The sequence below is a fragment of the Chelonoidis abingdonii genome, chromosome 13 (genome assembly GCF_003597395.2).
Source record: "Chelonoidis abingdonii isolate Lonesome George chromosome 13, CheloAbing_2.0, whole genome shotgun sequence".
NCBI lineage: Eukaryota > Metazoa > Chordata > Testudines > Testudinidae > Chelonoidis > Chelonoidis abingdonii.
Window position 1 is genome coordinate 10897366 of NC_133781.1, and position 19094 is coordinate 10916459.

General features: G+C 45.6%; 1 protein-coding gene across 1 annotated transcript in view; it reads left to right on the forward strand.

Moving 5' to 3' along the window:
- The first annotated feature begins 299 nt into the window (after positions 1-299).
- FBXW10B (F-box and WD repeat domain containing 10B) overlaps positions 300-19094 on the forward strand; it is a 29630-nt gene continuing 10835 nt past the window's right edge. The window contains exons 1-10 of the mRNA XM_032777066.2: positions 300-1094; positions 3426-3602; positions 3847-4065; positions 4167-4294; positions 6936-7058; positions 9268-9377; positions 12482-12685; positions 13857-13978; positions 14576-14724; positions 17799-17941. Coding sequence (XP_032632957.1) covers positions 554-1094; positions 3426-3602; positions 3847-4065; positions 4167-4294; positions 6936-7058; positions 9268-9377; positions 12482-12685; positions 13857-13978; positions 14576-14724; positions 17799-17941 — 1916 coding nt within the window. The 5' untranslated portion in view covers positions 300-553. The remainder of the gene's footprint in view (positions 1095-3425; positions 3603-3846; positions 4066-4166; positions 4295-6935; positions 7059-9267; positions 9378-12481; positions 12686-13856; positions 13979-14575; positions 14725-17798; positions 17942-19094) is intronic.

The window sequence follows — 19094 nt, forward strand, 5'->3', positions numbered from 1 at the left end:
TCCCCCTCATCTTCCTTTTTTGAATCTAATTGCCAGGATTATGGGACTTTTGTGGGGACCAGTATTTGAAACAATTCTAATAAAACCAGATTTTTAAATCCCGTAATGAGGCAGAATTTCCTTAGACATAAATATTGACATAATAATAATAATAATTAATAATAAAGACATGCAAACTAGACACCTTTGGTACAAATCCAAGCTCAGGATAGTGTCTAATTTTTCATATCATCCCATGAATGTCTTGATACTGGTGCATCATGGATATTACAATCTATACGGTATAGTAGTTGCTAGGATATTTTGTTCATGGAAATTCTAGGAGGTTTACGGTAACAACTGTGTCTCCTAGGAGTTCTGTACAATAAAAGACAAGAGTTCTACAAACAGCAGCGTGTGATGTGGCTACTTCATCCATCGCAGGGTTCAGCCAGTTTCTTAGTGTTATTTTTATAATATCACAGGATGGAAGCGGACAGTTAGAAAGCAGGTTACGTTTCTCTGCTTTTCCCACTGCCCAGCTCAGTGCCCTGTTTGCTGAATTGGATCTGAAATGATGAAAGAGACCTCAAAGGACCAGGAGAGCCTGGAATACAGGCTGGACTGTGCTCCTGACCTGCGGTGTGAGAAGAAAACAGATTTAGTGCCTGTTTGCCAAATTTGTGAGACATGTGTCTTGTCTTGGAGGGTCTTCTCTACCAAAGAGTGGTTCCTGCGGGCCAGCAATGTCTCCCAGAGGAAGTTCCTGGTGGGGATCGTGAAGCGATTCAACAGCCTGGATTTGCTAAACTATGCTGAGAAAGTCCTGCAGACCACCTACGGGAAGGATTTCACTTTCAGCCGGTCCCGAATCACCCCCAGCCTCAAAGAAGACATGACCACGTCCGCTTCTGACCGGGCTTTGAATACAGTAACTCTAGAGAAAGCCATGTCAGAGACCTGGAAGTGGTTCAAAAACAGTTCCTACTGGACTAAAGCAAACTACACTCTGCTCTTGCTTCAGATGTGTAACCCTAAGTTACTGTTTATAGCTGCTAACCTGGTCAGAGTCCTCCTGGTCAGAGAGCAGAGTGCCAGCTCAAGAAGAGAAACAGGTAAACAGAGTGACATGCTGCATGGCGGGAGAGATTGATCCCTGGCTTTCAGGATTAACCAAGGAGAGAGGATAAAGTCAAAGGGCCAGATTCTGATTCCCTACCACTGCGTGATACTTTACTGTACAAATAGCCGCATTGGACCAGATCTTCAGCAGGAGTAAATCAGTGTAATTCCATTGTCTGCCACTTTACACGACCTGAGGATATGATCCACTGAATTCACAGAGACCACTTGCAGAGTATGGTACTATCTCACTATGAGTAATGATGGCAAAACCTGTCCTAAAGCTGCTATTCACTTACCTGTGTTTTTAAAAACCAGTTATAAGTAGTACCTATGGGTGCAAATGCTCTTACTAGAGTTAAGTGCAACTTTGGAAACATAATGACCATACGACAGATTTTCAGATAGGGTTTTATTTTACTTTTCAATGAGCATAGTCAAGAGGGAAGAAAGTAAAGGATATGAGAACCATAAAAATAATGCACAGTATCCACAAATACCTGGCCAGATCCTCCCTCATCTGGTGTAAATTGGTGCAGCTGCATTAACTCCAGTGGAGCTCCCTGGATTTACACCAGCTGGTTATCTGGTCCATGAACTTTAATTTAGATAGAACAGGAGCTCTAGCAGCAAACTTTGCTACATCCAGTGAAATCAGATCTACTCTTGAGTTTTACTGGTGTTGTGTGTATTTGTTTCTCTTCTGCTGCCTTTTCTAGTGATATTGAAAGGACAATTGCTTTCACTTATTATCACTTAAGTTGGGACTGGAAGGCCATGGGGTTTTCCAGGATTCCCCCCATTGTTTGAATCCCTTCCTTTGCTTTCCTATTCTCCATGCCCCATGTCACGGAGAGATGACCTTTTCTCTGGCACATCACTGCTTTTGCAATTATTAACATTTCGTTGAATCTGGTTATTAAGAGACTTAGGGTATGTCTACACAGCAACAAAATAAAAATAAAATAAAAATACCATGGCAGCAAGTCTCAGAGCCCAGGTCAACTGAATTGGGCTCATACTATGGGACTAAAACCAGCAGTGTAGGTGTTCCCACTCGGGCTGGAGCCCAGGCTCTGTGCATTTCATCCAGGCTATGGCAGCTTAGCCCTGGGACTTGTTTGTGATCCTTCCTCTCCAGGAAACAAGCTGATGTTTGCACAGAGTGGTTCTTTTCAGCATGTGAGAAGCAAGGACGGAGGTACCAGGCCGCTTGGAAATATATGCACCTGCATCAAATGAAACCACCAAAGACTCTGGGGAGCTTGGATTGTTGCAGTTTGACTGTGAATTATTTTCTTGCCCCAATACCAAAAGCCTGTGTTTCTCCTGATAATGCTCTCTCCACACACTAACTCCAAGCACAGGATTTGTTACATCAGGTCAGATGAAGTGGGTGTGACTAACACTAGCATATAGCAGCTGAGGGTCTGATTCAGTGGCTTCAGATATGGAATCTTGCAGCTAGGAATGGGCAATACTGATGCTTCAGAGGGAGGAGGAAAGAAACCCATAATGCACCTTGCTAATTGTGCTGTGCGGTACATGAGGGTTGGATTTCTTCCTGTCCCCCTGCAGTGATCAACTAGCCCCCTGATGCTTGAGCTCTGACTATCCTCCCCTTACGCATGCTTGTCAACTTAGATGGTGAAGTGACTGGGCCAGCAATGCAAGGCACAACTGCTGAACAGCAAAGCACAACTGATTGTAGATATTGTTCATAGCTGTATTTATATCACAAACCTTCTGGTTAACACTTATATCCCCTAAGAACTTTCCCTCCCTGATCCTTCCTGTCTCCAAGCACAGGGAGCGATTGGTGATGGGCAGTAGCAGAGCACAAGCTGAAGGAGGAGAAAGGCAACCCTGGCAGTGAGCAGACAGAGCCAGCTGGGATTCAGTCCTGGCAGGAGTCCTGACCCAGGTTTACCTCCAAGCAACTAGGACTCCCTCACATAGCCAGTCCATAGGAACTGGATGTGGTATATATGTGTGGGAACACGGTAACTGTTTGCAAGAGATGAACATCCAGGGAAGAGAGGAATTGTATAGGGTGGCCTGGGATGAGTACAACTGGCATTAATGGGGTGAAATAATTTTCTAATATGAGGTCTACTGTGCAAAAGACTTCCAAGTGAAATGGTGGAGACATAAATGTTCAAGTCCTTAAAATTACTCTAGACAAAACCCTGAAGGAACCAATCCTACACTAGCCAAGGGGAATGAGACAGATAACCTATCAGGTCCCTTTCATCTCTACATCTGTGACCCATGATTTAGCTTTGTTTGATTTGATTGCTCCTATGTTTGCACAATTCTTTCAGAGGACGAGGAAGACAAAATCACGGTGGTCTTGACTGAGACCCAAAGCAGCTTCAAGCTACAGGAACACACGAAATCCCAGGAGCAATTGCGACCCACATCTCAATCCTTCCTGACTTCTTCCACAGCCCTAGAAAGTGGGGTCTCATCAGAAGGAACCAGCCAGTTTAGTGAAATAGGTACTGTAACAAAAGGAGCCAATGTGGGGTGTTATCTAAGACACTTCAAAGCTGAAGAGTGGATAGGGTGGGTTGTTCTTCGTGATGTACCTTCAGCTACTACAGAACTCAGAGTGCTGAAAATATCCTGGGGAACTATAGGGTAACGAGAATTAGGGGTAGTTAATAACTGATATTATGAATATACCACAAGGCTCAGGCACTCCTGGGAGTCCTTAATATGCTATTGATTCTGCTGCCCCAGGCATAGGTGTCCAAGGAAAGATACCGTGCTTCTGGCCCAGAGACCTGGCGCACATGTATAGTGAGAGAGCTGCATCAGCGGATGATGATATATCCTCCATGTCTTCAATCGACCCAGCCCCCACCATTGTCCCTGCAGCTTTCCAGTCAGTCTCCAGTGTGAACAAGTACAAGGACTTCATCCGCTGCCTGCCGACCCATCTGTCCAAGTACATCCTGGGTACGGCCCCTCTTCCTTCCCAAGAACAGCTGCCCCATGGGCACATCAATGCTATATGACCATAGCTTGGAGTTAACCAGCTTGTCCTTGTAATTCCTCAGGGTTTCTGGATACAAAGAGCCTGAACAGGTGCACTTCTGTGAGCCAGCACTGGGCCTTCCTGGCCAAAGAGGTCAAGAAGGAACATCTGTCGCATAGCCTAGTCCTGGAAGAGATTGTGTACTTGCAGGTACTGTGCTTTGGCTTTTGCCTCTCGTTCTGCCAACCTGGCTCTTACACTATAGCTTCTTTCCCCCTCAAGCCCCTAGCCAATAGATGGGAGGATCCAACGGGCCTTAGAGCCCTCGGGATGTTCCTCCCAGTTTCACCCTGTTGTATTCTTCCTTCTTCCTCGCTCTCCAGAGCCAGGCTAGGTTAGAAAAGCCTTTACGCATCCTTTCAGAGTCTGCTACTTCTGAGCAGGGACTTATCAGCAAGATTGGTACCAAAGATTTTGGTCACAGATGAGAGCATAAACATATGTTGGATTTTAGGGCCCTGTAAGGGGATGCAGAGCTGTTCTTCTGACTCGCTGAGGCAACCCAAACTCAGGAGCATAAGAGTGCTGAGAGCCTCTTTGTGGAAAGAGAAAGCTAGAGGCATGTACAGAAGGTCCTGAAGGGGAAAGCCCTAAAAAACAGAAATATGGGCCAAAGGCTTATATCTGTAAGTGCAGTCCTGCCACAGGGCTTAAGTTAAGAATAGCGGCAAATCGCAGGAAAGGATAAAACTTTAGGATTATACTCCATGGTGCATGTTGTATGAGGGAAATTAGCATGGAAACCCACTCCCTTCACACTGACACCCAGGCTAGGCTTGATGAAAAGTTCATTTATATGTTCAGCAAACCTAAGGTGAGTATTAGGTGAGTCCAAGCTGATACAGATACAGTTTGGGGCTCTGCCCCTTTAGCAGGTTTGGTTGGGAGCCCTACATATCTTTATGGGTTTGACCCCAAAACTTGGCTGAACAGGGCAGCTTGGGATGAGATTTACTTTGGGATGCAGGATTTGTTTGACCCCCGAAGCAAGGAGGAGGGAACTGAAAATATATGAATGAATTCCAGGAACAAAGAAACCTGGCTGTGATAACCCCCCCACCATCTGCACCAATCAGAGGGAAACAGGGCAGGAACCAGACAGGCTGGCAGCCCCTTCTACATGGGTTCGGAAACATACTGCTGTCCCACACATCACATACGCTCCCGCCACCAGAGCCTGGGGTGGGGTGGGTCTCTATCCTCTTAGTCTAGAAGGACTGAACAGCAGACTTCAGCGCCACTGCCTAACAATCTAGAGAAGACGGTGTTCTGTGATGCTAGGCATACTTTCCCCGAATCCCCTCCTCTCTTCTCTCAGTCTCAGACCTCTACTTGGCAGCTGATGATGGTAGTTTTCACCTTGCTCCTCCCTAGGCCAGAACACCTGTGAGTATCCTAGCCTCTTGACCAACTTATTCTCTAGGGAGTTGACATCAGCCTACAAGCCATTATCAATAGACCTTCATGATGATGTGGGATCAGTGCTTACTTTGTAATGAAAGAGGTGCCAGGGTTCAAGCAATTTTTTTACATTCATAACTGATGCAGCAAGGCCAGGGGTGCCGGGGCTGTGAACTGCCAAGCCCACAGGCGCCAGGGCTCAGTCCTGGTACAAATTAAGCACTGTGTGGGATATCTGGAATATATGTTGGCCCCGAGCAGCTAACTGTATGATATTATTTGATCAGTGACTGGCCAATGCTTTATTAAAGTCTTCAGCGAACATCTTGCCAAGCTGCAATAACGATTGTCCTTTTGTGTGAGCTGACTAGTTTGGTCAATGTGAATGGCCCTGTAACAGTGTTCACTCACTGCAAGAGCACCTCTTCCTGGTCAAGCATGGCATAGCAGCCTTCTTCCCATATGGTGCTCTCTGCCAATGGGCACTCTGTTGCTGCAGTGGTTTCTCCTCCCTTAATTCACAGTGCTCAACCTTCATGACTCAGCCCTCCGTCTAGGTCACTATATGGTATCAAAGTCTCAGTGGACCAGCTGGCCAGCTGGCATCTGCAACAGTCCTGTGCCTCTTCCTAGGGACCGGGAGGAGGACCCAGGCCCACCCTCTACACTAGGTTCCAGCCCAGGGACCCTTTAACCAGCAGCCAAGATCTATACAATCCCCTTCCTTGCTGAGGATTCAGGTTGAGTCACAAATATTTGGGTTACAAACAATTCAGCTGTTTTGCAATGCTTCTTCCTCTCTGGTAAGGTCATGTTCCTGTGTATTGTGTAGTATGCATCTACAATTCCATCACTGGAGAGCTGTATCTTTAAATAGGAGGCAGGGCTGTGAGGCAACTGCTCCCAAATAAAGAAGTGTCAGTCATTATTTAGCAATGAAATTTCATCAGAATTGATTTGGAAAAAATGACTTTGATCACTAGTCACAGCCCCTGGTGATAAAGGCATCACACTCAGCTCGAAGTAAAAACATCTCAGTGAAAACTCAGGCTGCGTGTCTTGCTGTCTATCCCATTTATATCTCCTGAGAACCTATAAATAAACATGTGCACAGCAGATCTGAGGCCCAACACTACAATAACAAACTGGTGTGTGAGTACCAGCTCCGAGGAGCAACCCTACAAGAACAAATCAGGGTGTGCAGCCCAATGTGCTTAAGAAACTCATCAATAAGAAACCAGTGCATGCAGCTCAGCCTTCCCGGACACAAGCCCACAGAAGTGTATGTAGTTCTGAACTGAAGAAAATAAGAGCTGCTTTCTATTCCCTATCTTGCTGTACATTTGGTCTGTGTAGTAATGACACCAATGTCCTTTGATGTTTATTCCAGGGGTCATGTCCTAGGGGAGTCATTCCCAGCTATGCTAAAATGACCAACGTTCTAATTCCAAGGATAACTAAAGAAGGGGACATCATCCCAGCAAGAGGTCGCAGATGGAAACGCAGAGGAAAGGTATGTTGCAGGTATATCTAAAGGGCCTTTCGGGGTAAGAGAGAGCAGCCCATTATGGATCTTGGGAAGCAGAATCATAGAAAAGTATGGGTGGAAGGGACCTTGAGAGGTCATCCAGTCCTTCCCCCCACACTGAAGCAGGATTAAGTATACCCAGAGCATCCCTTACAGATTTTTGTCTAACCCATTCTTAAAAATCTTCAGTGATGGGGATTCCACAATCTCCCTTGGGAGCCTGTTCCACAGTTAGGCTACCCTGAGAGTTAGAAAGATTTTCCTAATATCTAACTTAAATCTCCCTTGCTACAGATTAAGCCCATTACTTCTTGTCCTACCTTCAGTGGACATGGAAAACAATTGACCATCATCCTCTTTCTAATGACCCTTAACATATCTGAAGACTGTTATCATCTGGTAGTTGTGTATTTGATTTTTCCTTCCTAAGTGTAATATTTTGCACTTGCTTTATTGATTTTCATCTTACTGTTTTCAGACCAATTCTCCAATTTATCAGGATCATTTTGAACTCTAATCCTATCCTCCAAAGTGCTTGCAACCCCTCTCAGCTTGGTTTCATCCACAAATTTTATGTTGACTCTATATTCTGTTATTCAAGTTGGTAGTAAAAATATTGAATAGAGGTAGATCCAAGACACCCCCTGCAATACCCCTGTTCATGTGTCCTCCCAGTCTGAGAGTGAACCATTGATAACTACTCTTTGAGAACAGTATTTCAATCTGTTGTACACCCACATTATACCAATTTCATCTATCCCACATTTCCCTAGTTTGCTTATGAGAATGTCATGTTGGACTGTGTCAAAAAGACTTATTAAAATCAAGATATATCACAAGTACTGCTTCCCCCCATCACTAGGCCTGTCATCCTGTCAAAGAAGGAAACTAGATTGTTTTGGGATGATTTGTTCTTGACAAATCCATGTTGTCTATTACTTATCACCTTATTGTTCTCTAGATGCTTAAATATTTGTTGTTAAACAATTTGTTCCGGTATCTTTCTGGATATCAAAGTTAGGGTGACTGGTCTATAAATTCCCCGGCTCTTCTCCTCCTCCCCTTTTTAAAGATAGATACTATATTTGCCCTTTTCCAGTCCTCTGGGACCCCACACCTCTTCCATGATCCTCTTCAGAGATTGCTTCAGCTAACTTCTTAAGAACTCTAAGGGAAATCCATCAGGCCCTGTTGATCTGAATACATTTAAGTTATCTAAATAATTCTTTAACCCGTTCTTTCTCTATTCTGTCCTGTGTTCCTTCCCCCTGGTTGTTAATATTATTTTTGTTAAGCATCTGGTCACAATTAACCTTTTTAGTGAAGACTGAGGCAAAAAAAGCATTAAACATGTCAGCCTTCTCTGTTTCATCCATTATTCACTTTCTTTCCCTGTTATAGACCTAAACCTTCCTTCAGCCTTCTCTTATTTCTAATGCATTTACAGAATCGCTTCTATTGCCTTTTATGTCTCTTGCTAGTTGTAATTCATTTTGTTCTTTAGCCTCTCTGATTTTGTCCCTACAAGCTTGCACTATTCTTTTATAGTCATCCATAGCAATTTGTCCTAGTTTTTACTTTTTGTATGACTCCTTTCTGATTTTCAGGTCAATAAAGAGCTCCACCTGGAGTCATATCGGTCTCCCGTTCTTCCTGTCTCTCCTCTGCATTGGGAATAGGTTGCTGTTTTGCTGTAAAGTTTGTGTCTTTTAGAAAGTGCCAGGTCTCTGAACTCCTTTTCCTCTTAGATTTCTTTCCCATGAGCCCATATCTACTAATTCCCTGTTTGCTGAAGTCTGTTTTTTTGAAGTTGTTTTTATTCTGCTGCTCTTGCTCCTTTTTTTCCTTATAATCATGAACTCTGTTGCCTTCCCCTTTGAGATGCTCAACCAGTTCCTCCTGGTTAGTCAGAATCAAATCTACAATAGCCATCCCCTTACTTTTTCTGCCTTCAAAGACTTGTCCATAACACATTCTGAGAGTAGCTCTACTACACCGTACTCCAAGGAACGCCCCTGTCCTGCCCCCAATGTGCCCTCTATGTTGGCTGGGGAGGGGTCTGCACAGGGCATGTTCTCTGGGGTCAGTCCCCCATCACCTTTAAGACCCTTTAGTGTAACCGAGGAGCAAGAGCAATAGGTAATCTCTTCCCAACAGAGTTATTTATTCCTATTTCCTTTCTCTCTGTCCCTAGGAGGAGAACAACCTACAGGCAGCTTATCATGGCCAGATAACTGAAACTATCCAGCTGGAGGAGAGAAACATCTTCTGCGGCTCCTACAATGTTCGTGTCCTTACAGACCAGTATGTACATGCCACGCACCCTTGCTTCCGTCACCACACTTAGCACTGGCAACCCCTCTCCAACACTGGGGATCTCAAAGCTCTTTATAAACCTATAGGGACAACTGGTGGCTTCACCAGGCCAGTCATGTCACCTAGGGATTCCTGCAGGTGCCTTGCCTCCCCTTAAATCCTGTTTTCACCAGTGGGTAGCACAGTTTGCATCCACACTACACCATTGCTCAAGTGGGCTACAATGGTGTTGCAGAACTATATCCAAATCCTGCTGAAAGAACTAGCCTTGACCGTTCCTCTGCCATCAGGCTGTTCAGGGAGTGTTCCCTGGACACTGTAAGCTGGCCCTGAAAACACTTTCAGTTAACTGCATAGGAACCACATTGCAAAATCAGCTTTCAAAATTAGTGAGGCTTGGAAAGAGCTTTGTCTAATGGTTGGGCACCAGAATGGGCACCCAAAACCCTAGCATTCTCCTTCTGGCTCTGATGCGACTACTTCTGAAGTGAGTCACTACAGTTTCCCTATCAATAAAATGGGGGTAGTATTTGACAGTAGCTATCAGAGAATGTCTGGGAAATGCTTTCAAGATACTGGGCCTAATTTTTGCCTGTTTTCATTCTGTTAGAGAGACTAGGCAGGTGAGGTAATATCTTATAATTGGACCAACTTCAGCTGGTGAGAGAGACAAGCTATCTCGCTAAAACCCTGGGACCAACAGGATGTAGCTGATCTGCCACTGCAGAACAAATGGCTGCTGATGGGACACTAGATGGGGAGGGCTCTGAGTTACTACAGAGAATTCTTTCCCAGGTGTCTGGCTGCTGGGTCTCGCTCACATGCTCAGGGTCTATCCGCTCACCATATTTGGGATCAGGAAGGAATTCCCCCCCCAAGTCAGATTTGCAGTGACTGTGGGGGTGTTTTGCCTTCCTCTGCAGAATGGAGCAAGGGTTACTTGCAGGTTTAAAGTAGTGTAAATGGTGGATTCTCTGTAACTTGAAGTTTTTAAACCATGATTTGAGGACTTCAATAATTCTGCCAGAAGTTCAGGATCTATCATAGGAGTTGGGGGGATGAGGTTTTGTGGCCTGCAGACTAGCTGATCATGATGATCCCTTCTGGCCTTTAAGTCTATGAGACACAGCTACAACAACTTTGCACTCTTTTGTCATTCTCACCTGTGCAGGAGGGCTGTGAAACACCACCAGATCAGAATGATAGTGTTTGATACCCACTTTGCACTAGTGAAAATGAAGACACGAGGTACAAGCCAGGGGCGAATCAGGCCCAGTAAGTGCTGAGTATTATTAGTGCACAAGTGTGGACAAGGCTACAGTTTCCTATGCATATTAATTTTTCTAAGGTGACTGTTGCTGTTATTTAGTCAAAGATTTGATGGAACCAGTGTAGAAGTCCCTGAATGAAAATTAGGATCACATTATTTACAGGGTAACTTACTCATGATTTGTGCCCAAATTTCAGGGTTCGATTCTGCCCCTCTTATGCGTGCCTTCCTCCAGAATTAGTTTCACTGGAATCAGAGGAAGTATTTCTATAGTAAGGAACTACCCAATGTGACCAAGGGTAGCAAAATCTAGTCCCTGAGCAGCATTTTCTGCTGCCTATTACATATGCAAAGCAGGATTAGAACCCAGAATGTTCTGCTCCAATCACTTATGCTCCTGCCACATGAGCTAAAGGAGGAGACTCCCCTTTGAGTCACAGATGAGTCAGTGTGTTTATATGAGAATCCAGATGAGTCAGTGTGTTTATATGAGAATCCAGCTCAGTGTGTGTGAAAGTCAGTTTGTGAGTGTGAGTGTGTGTGTAGAGGGAGGCAGGGGGGCGATTGTATCAGCCTGTGTGTGTCTTGGTGTGTGTATGAGACTGTGTGTGTGTGTAAGGGTGTATCATAGGATATGTGTCTCAATATGTGCGGACATGTGTATAAGCAAAACCTGAAATATGTATATTTTGATACATTGTTGCGGCAAGAATTGGCATTAAAAAAAACAATGTCCGGGGATCCTTGATCACCAAACTTGCCCTTGTATAAAGGGATTATAGTGACTCAATTTCAAAAACAGTGGGGTCAGCAGTCCTCAGTGGGTCTCATCCCCTTCCTCTCTATGATTTATTCTCTACAAACATCAGCTGAAACCTTGGGTCTCAGCAACCAGGGCTTTCCCTAGCCATTTTAGAGCCCAACCCAGCCTCCTCGCACGGGGAGGGGGGTGGGGGCAGAGAAGGGAGGCTGGCCCTAGGGCTCTGTAGGGGGGGGCAGGAGCAGGCTTGGGGGGCTGGAAGGAACTGCCCCCTGGCACGAGCTGGCAGAGCGGAGGAGGTTGAGGCTGGGTCGCTCCACTTCCTGCCGCCAGGTGAGTGCAGGGCAGGCCCGACCCCGCACTCATGGGGCAGTGGGAAATGGAGTGACCCGGCCCCAGCCTGCTCCACTCTGTTCCCCTGGTTCCCAGCCTCGGGGATTGGGGGGCAGTGGGGAACTGCCCCCAGCACTCACCAGCAGTGTGGATGGGAGTCAGCGGCACAGAGCGGGTTGAGGCTGTCTCACTCCACTTACCACTGCCTGGTGAGTGCAGGGTGCCCAAACCCTGCTGTAGTCCTCAGGGGAAGGAGTAGAGTGGGGGCGGGGGGATAGCAGGGGCTTTGGGGAAAGGGTGAAGTGGCGGGCGGGACTGGCGCGGAGCAGGGCAGCGAAAGGCAGGGCAGGGGGAAGGAGCAGGGGCGGAGTGGGGGGGTGGGGCATGGGGCATGGGGCATGGGCCATGGGGAAGAAGCGGAGCAGGGACTGGAGCAGCACGCAGCTGTGTAGGGCACCAGGAAATTTGATGCCCCTAATTTCTTGGTGCCCTACGCAGCTGGGTACTTTGCATATGGGTAAGGACGGCCCTGTCAGCAACCCTCCCACTGGCACCTTGAGGGGTTCCACGTACCTTTCCATGATGGCCCATCAATTCTGTTCACTGAGCTGAGATACTGCAGCATTGAGCACAACAGAGGTGCCTGTAAATAACAGCCTACAGTGCTTCCCTGGCTAGCCCAGTAATGCTTTGGCACATGTTCTCCTCAGTCTCTGCTTGCTTACCCAGGTCAGATCCACACAGGGTAATCCACTACAGTGGTGGGAACTTGCTTGCCATTGGCTCAGTGGACCGCAAAGTCAGGTTCCTTGACGTGTTGGAGCTGAAGGCAGTGCCGCCTGTGATCAGTGGCCATGCTGGGAGCATCAAGGCAGTGTTCCTCAATGAGAAGAAAGGGTTCGTGCTGAGCGCCAGCTTTGATCTCAGCATCCGGTGAGCAGTGCTGATAAGGGTCACCGGGCAGAGCGATCCAGTTTGAAATGATCTATTGAAAGGAAATTTTAAGCATAAAACCCAAAACCAAACCCAACATTGGGCATTTTTTCCAGAATCCTCCCTTCCCCGCATTTTCTGACTGTAATAATGGGAGAAGAAAAACACATCATAGAAATCCTAGAGTACTCCCTTGCTCACGCAGGACATTTCCCCTCTGTGCTTTCCTGTTTCATCCAGTACTGGAAGAAGTAGCAGCAAAGTATGCCAGGAAAACCGATTGTTGTGATATTTCTAAACCAGAGACATTGTTTCTGATTAGCCTCTCTGGTGAAATCCTGGTCTTGTTGAAGTCCATGCCAAAACTCCCATTCAGTTCAACAGGGCCAGGAGTTCACCCCTGAAGTTGGGAGTCTTTTTTTTTATCTGCCCATCATTTTGATACCAACTCATTGCCATGGTATCTGACCACCTTCCAGTGCACTTGGAAGAAAACATAGAGGGAGCTTTACACTATGCAGAGGCATACACTGGTGTAGGTCAGGATACATGTCCTCATTGAAGTTGGGGAAAGGGAAGTCTTATTATGTCATCTCTGTCACTAATTTTTAGGATACTAATAATCTGCTGCCACAATAGCGCTGCATTATGCCCACAAGCGGAAAGCCAAGTCAGGTTCTCCTGCTCTGGGATGACAGTGGCAGAGCCTGTTTCAAAGGCCACATCAGTCTACTAGGAGGGGAAAGAGTCTACATAGATATGGAGTCTTTGTCTCCCACCTGATTTGACATGGGATGGTCTTTGCTGTATCCACGTGCTTGGGTTTTCTCAGTGGAGCAGCTGTAAGTCTTCTTGGCAGCTGCTAGATGGAAATGGGGCTGTCTGAAGGACTGTTACATTGGGAGGCCAGAGAAGCAATCCAGATGTATGTGACCATGACAGCCCTGGTGCCACCTGAATAAAATATAAGATCGAGTATCTAAATATTAGGGCCTGATTCTATTGCCTTTCCATTGGGCTTTTCTTAGTGTCACTTCATTGACCCCAGTGCAATTACTCCTGACTTACACTAGCGTATGTGCGAGGTGAACTAGGCAGTAATAACAAATAAATCATTAATTAACAATTAACGAATCACAGGATTCTCCTCTTCTTGGCTCTTACTCTGCAGATGCTGGAATATATTCACTGGGGCTTGTGTGAAGATCCTTAACGGTCACTCGGGGACCATCACCTGCCTGGACGTGTACAAAAACTGGGTTGTGTCAGGAGCAAGAGATTGCATGGTCAAAGGTGAGCAAGCAATCCCCGAAATAGCCCGAAGGCTTTGATGGGAGCCACCATCAGCCACATGCCAAATCCCAGTGGTAACAGCAAAGGGGTTTGGATTGGCTTAGACCAGCAGGGAAAGTGGCCCACTACGTATATTTATAGCACACACAGTGTGTGACCCTGACAACCAGAATGGAAACCAGAGGGTGGATTTCAAACTCATAGTGGAGCTTAGTCTGCTCTGCAAGCAATGGCCATCCGTGCAACTCCTGTTAGAGTGGTTTTATACAATATGAATGGTATTGTGGTTATGGCAGTGGGACTTGAGAGACCCGGATTCAGTCCTCAGCTCTGCTACAGACTTCCTGTGGTGACCTTAGGTTCTCACTTGTGAAACAGGGCTTACAATGATACGCCATTGCTTTCACTATTTAGATTGTGAACGCTTCAGGGCAGGGTTTGTCTTTGTGCAGCATGTAGCACAAGCAGGCTCTGAACTCAGCTGGGGCCTCTAGGTGCAACTGTGACTCAAATAATAATTTGTATTTACATTTTCCAGAGTGATACAGACAAATAAATGTGGACATTATTCATGTTTCTCCCTCCCACTCCTAACAGTGTGGGATTTAAGCACTGGGCGATGCATCAAAACTTTAAAACACAAAGATGCCATTTGGACAGTTAAAATCAACAACACCCACATTGTGAGCGGCTGCGAAAAAGGGTTGGTGAAAGTGTGGCACGTTGATACATGCATGTTGATCAAGGTACGTTTCTTCCTAATCATAGCGTGTTCTGGAAACGTATTTGGGGGCTTTCTCTCTGTGTGCTGTCCTAGCTCTGAGCAGCTAGCTAGCCTAGCAGACCTCGATAGTACTACCTAGAAAGACCACAGACTCGGTTCAGTGGCAAAGGCGCTCGGCAAGGTTTATTGTCAACAAAGCACAGTACTAGCTCCCTGGATCTGTGTGTATGGGTACACTAAGACATGTAGGCCTGTTACAATGGACTCAGCTCAGTCAGCAAGCAGGACTCTCTGCTGCCCCCTGGGCTGGACACAGGGGCGGCTCCAGGCCCCAGCACGCCAAGTGCGTGCTTGGGGCGGCATGCCACGAGGGGCACTCTGCTGGTCACTGCTAGGGCGGCAGGCAGCTCCGGTGGACCCGCCTGCGGGAGGTCCACCAAAGCCGCGGGACCAGCGGACCCTCTGCAGGCACGCCTGCGGGAGGTCCACCGGAGCCGCCTGCTGCCCTCCTGGCAACTGGCAGAATGACCCCCCCGGCATGCTGCCCTGCTTGGGGTGGCGCAATGTCTAGAGCCGCCCCCGGCTGAACAAAGGGTTAAAGCGAGGTACACTGACATTCATAGACTGAGACAAACAACTGGAAAAAAACATCTTACGCACCACCTTATGTGTTTCATGACATCTGTTTGTTATCTCCCCTGGTTCCTGATATCTGGAACAAAACATCCCTATTCATTGTTTTGTCAAACCATTTTATCTTATACTAGATGGGGGATGTATCTGTACCAGCTGGAATATATTTATGCAAATATCTAGAGCTTAGTACACTAGCAACAACTTTGTCAAATTCACATACTGGACAGTGAACGTGCAAACATCTGTTTTAATACATGGCCTGAATTTGATTCACAGGCTCAGATCTTACACCAGGCTCTCTCTCTCTACTACACACTGAATCATAGAAACATAGGGTTGGAAGAGACCTCGAGAAATCATCTAGTCTATTCCCCTGCAGTGAGGCAGGATTAAGTTTACCTAGACCATCCCTGACAGATATTCATCTAGTCTGTTCTTAAAATCCTCCTTTGCTAGGGATGCCACAACCTCCGCAGGTAACCTGTTCCAGTGCTCATAGAATCATAGAATCACAGAATATCAGGGTTGGAAGGGACCTCAGGAGGTATCTAGTCCAACCCCCTGCTCAAAGCAGGACCAATCCCCATCTAAATCATCCCAGCCAGGGCTTTGTCAAGCCTGACCTTAAAAACCTCTAAGGAAGGAGATTCCACCACCTCCCTAGGTAATCCACTCCAGTGCTTCATCACCCTCCAAGTGAAAAAGTTTTAAGTTGGAAAGTTTTTCCTAATTACCAAAACCTGCCTTGCTGCAAGCTAAGCCAATCTGGGCAGCTGAAATCTTGGGGGAAGGGAGGGGGAGGGTTGGACTAGCTGAGCCTTGTGGTCCCTTCTAGCCGCTATGAGTCTCTGATTTCCTTGGTGGACATGGAGAACAATTGATCACTGTCCTCTTTATAACAACCGTTTACATATCTGTTCACCCCAACTAGTCATGGCTTTTTGTTTACACCAAAGCTATTTTTTAAAAAGAAAGAAAGAAAAAGGTATGAAACTGGTAACTGATGATCGACGGAATTAGTGATGACTGACCTGTGTAAGAGCCTATTGGCAAACAGTTCACCAAATTAAAAATTGACATTTGATCTGGTCTTTAATTTTTTGCTGTTTGCAGATATTTGTATGAGCTTTTGTTTGGGTGAATGTTCACAAGCAGGGATTTTCTGGATGATAGCCATATTTCAGGGCTGGGGATGACGCATAGTTACACCAAGAAATAAAATTTGTTTCTAGCAGAAACAGAAACAGTTTATAAAGATTAGGGATATCCAGATAGCTGCACTGTAATTAAGATCAGAGCCAATATGATTTCCGTTATACCAGTGTATGCCCAGAGTAAGTGTTCTTTGAGAGGTGAAAAGCAGTTTCTATTGATGGAAAAGAGTCTGATAGAATTCCATATACGGATGTGTATCAAGGGTAAGATATTCCATTTCTAGATGACCAAAGTTTACATACGGCTCCTACTAGCTTGGTTAGGGGCCGTTTCATATTGTTTTCCCTGGTTGATTATTCGCTTAACAGACCCTAAAGGTCTCAGTTTAATTCTCTTGCTGCAATAATATGCATATAGTTAGGGTTTTAAAAATAATACATTTCATGATTTCAGCTATTTAAATCTGAAATTTCATGGTGTTGTAATGGTAAGGGTCCTGACTCAAAAAGGAGTGGGGGGATCATGAGGTTATTGAGTGGGGGGAGGGGACGAGGGGGTGTTGTGGTACTGCTACCCTTTCTTCTCTGCTGCTGTTGGCAGTGGCGCTGCCTTCAGAGCTGGGCAGCTGGAGAGCGGTGGCTGCAGACTGGGAGCCCAGCTCTGAAGGCAGTGCCAGCAGCTGTGCAAAAGTAAGGATGGCATGGTATGGCATTGTCACCCTTACTTCTGCCCTGCTGCTGGCAGCGTGCTGCCTTCAGAACTGGGCACCCAGCCAACAGCCGCCGCTTTCTAACCACCTAGCTCTGAAGTCAGCGCAGAAGTCAAGGTGGCAATACTGAAACGTCCCTAAAATAACCTTGTGACCACCCTGCAACTCCCTTTTGGGTCAGGACCCCCAGCCTGAGAAACGCTGATCTCTCCATGAAATCTGTATAGTATAGGGTAAAAATACACAAAATACCAGATTTCATGGGAGGAGACCAGATTTCACAGTCCGTGACACGTTTTTCATAGCTGTGAATTTGATAAGGCCCTACACAGAGTACACACAGGGATCCTGGCCAGTGAATGAGTAAGTCCACATTAGTGTCTGGCCACCAAGAGTGAGTCTGGCATGTTTCGCTCACAGTGAGTACTGAATCAAAACTATTACCAAAGGGCATATTGTAATCCTTTATAGAATCCATTATAAAGCATAGGAGGGCAGTCCTGTCATTGTAATATGAGAATGATTAGGGCTATGTGTATGCCTAGAATTCTTATGGTATGTTACACTATGTGACATGTGGCTTTTTCATGTTCCAGACCTTAGAAGGGCACCAAGGCCCAATAAAATGCCTGGCCTTTGATCAATGGCATCTAGTGACAGGAAGTTCTGATGGATTTGTCCTGGGATGGAGCATGGTGGGAAAACATAAGCGATGTCTAATGGCTTTCAGGCATCCACAGTAGGTATCATTCATACATTGGAATCCATATTTAACAAATGTCTACATGTTTCCTATAGCTCTGACTCAGTAAAGTGAACTCTGTTACCTGCTTAGGAATATGTCTACATAGAATGTGTTAATTCACAGTCCTAACACTTTCAAATTTTCCCTGTCCTGCAGGGAGGGTTTTTTGTTTTACAGGAACTCACTGTTATTTAATGGAACAGTGACTCCCGAGTAAGGAATCCCATGCAGAACAGATGGAATCAAAGTCCTAGGACTGTGTATCTTGTATGACTCTTACCTTCACAAGGGAATAGGAGCATTCAGTGTTGTCCCATGACACAATAAAACTAGACATTTGGGAAAACTATTATATATGATATTATATATGATGATGAAGAGATCAAGTGTACAGAAAAGCACTGATCGACTAAATACAAAGGGTGAAATCCTGGCCCTACTGAAGTGAATGCGTGATTTGCCATTGACTTCCAATATGGCCAGGATTTCACCCATGATGATAATATACTTTCAAGAAACATTAAGTTGCAAAGTCAAAAACTCCAAAGTTAGAATATGTCAAAATTAAGGTTGCCTGTACAACCTCAAATCAGTCCTCTTACACATACGCATTTTGATACAGTATTTTAGGACATGCTCATATACTGCCAGATTTCAAGTCCCTGCTCCAAAGCATGGGGATACTAGAGTTGTTCAATAAAAGGTCCCAGCATTTTTAATAAGGAGAAAAACAATGTGTTTTTCCTTTGCCTTGTTATGAAAACAGCTAAATCAGTTTGACTGAAATTTCCCCAAAACATTCAACATGAGGAAGACACCCAATGTGGTAAATTTCAGCGCAGTTACAGTTAGACAGAGTTATAAGCCACTGGAAAGTGGGTTTTTAATAGGAAGTGTCAGGCAACCTTAAAAATAGGTGGCGATACTACTCCTGCCTATAATTAGTATGATAGACTCACAGACTCATAGACTTTAAGGTCAGAAGAGACCATTATGATCATCTAGTCTGACCTGCACAATGCAGGCCACAGAATCTCACCCATCCACTTCAATAACAAACCCCTAACCTATGTCTGAGTTATTAAAGTCCTCAAATTGTGGTTTGAAGACCTCAGGCTGCAGAGAATCCTCCAGCAAGTGACCCATG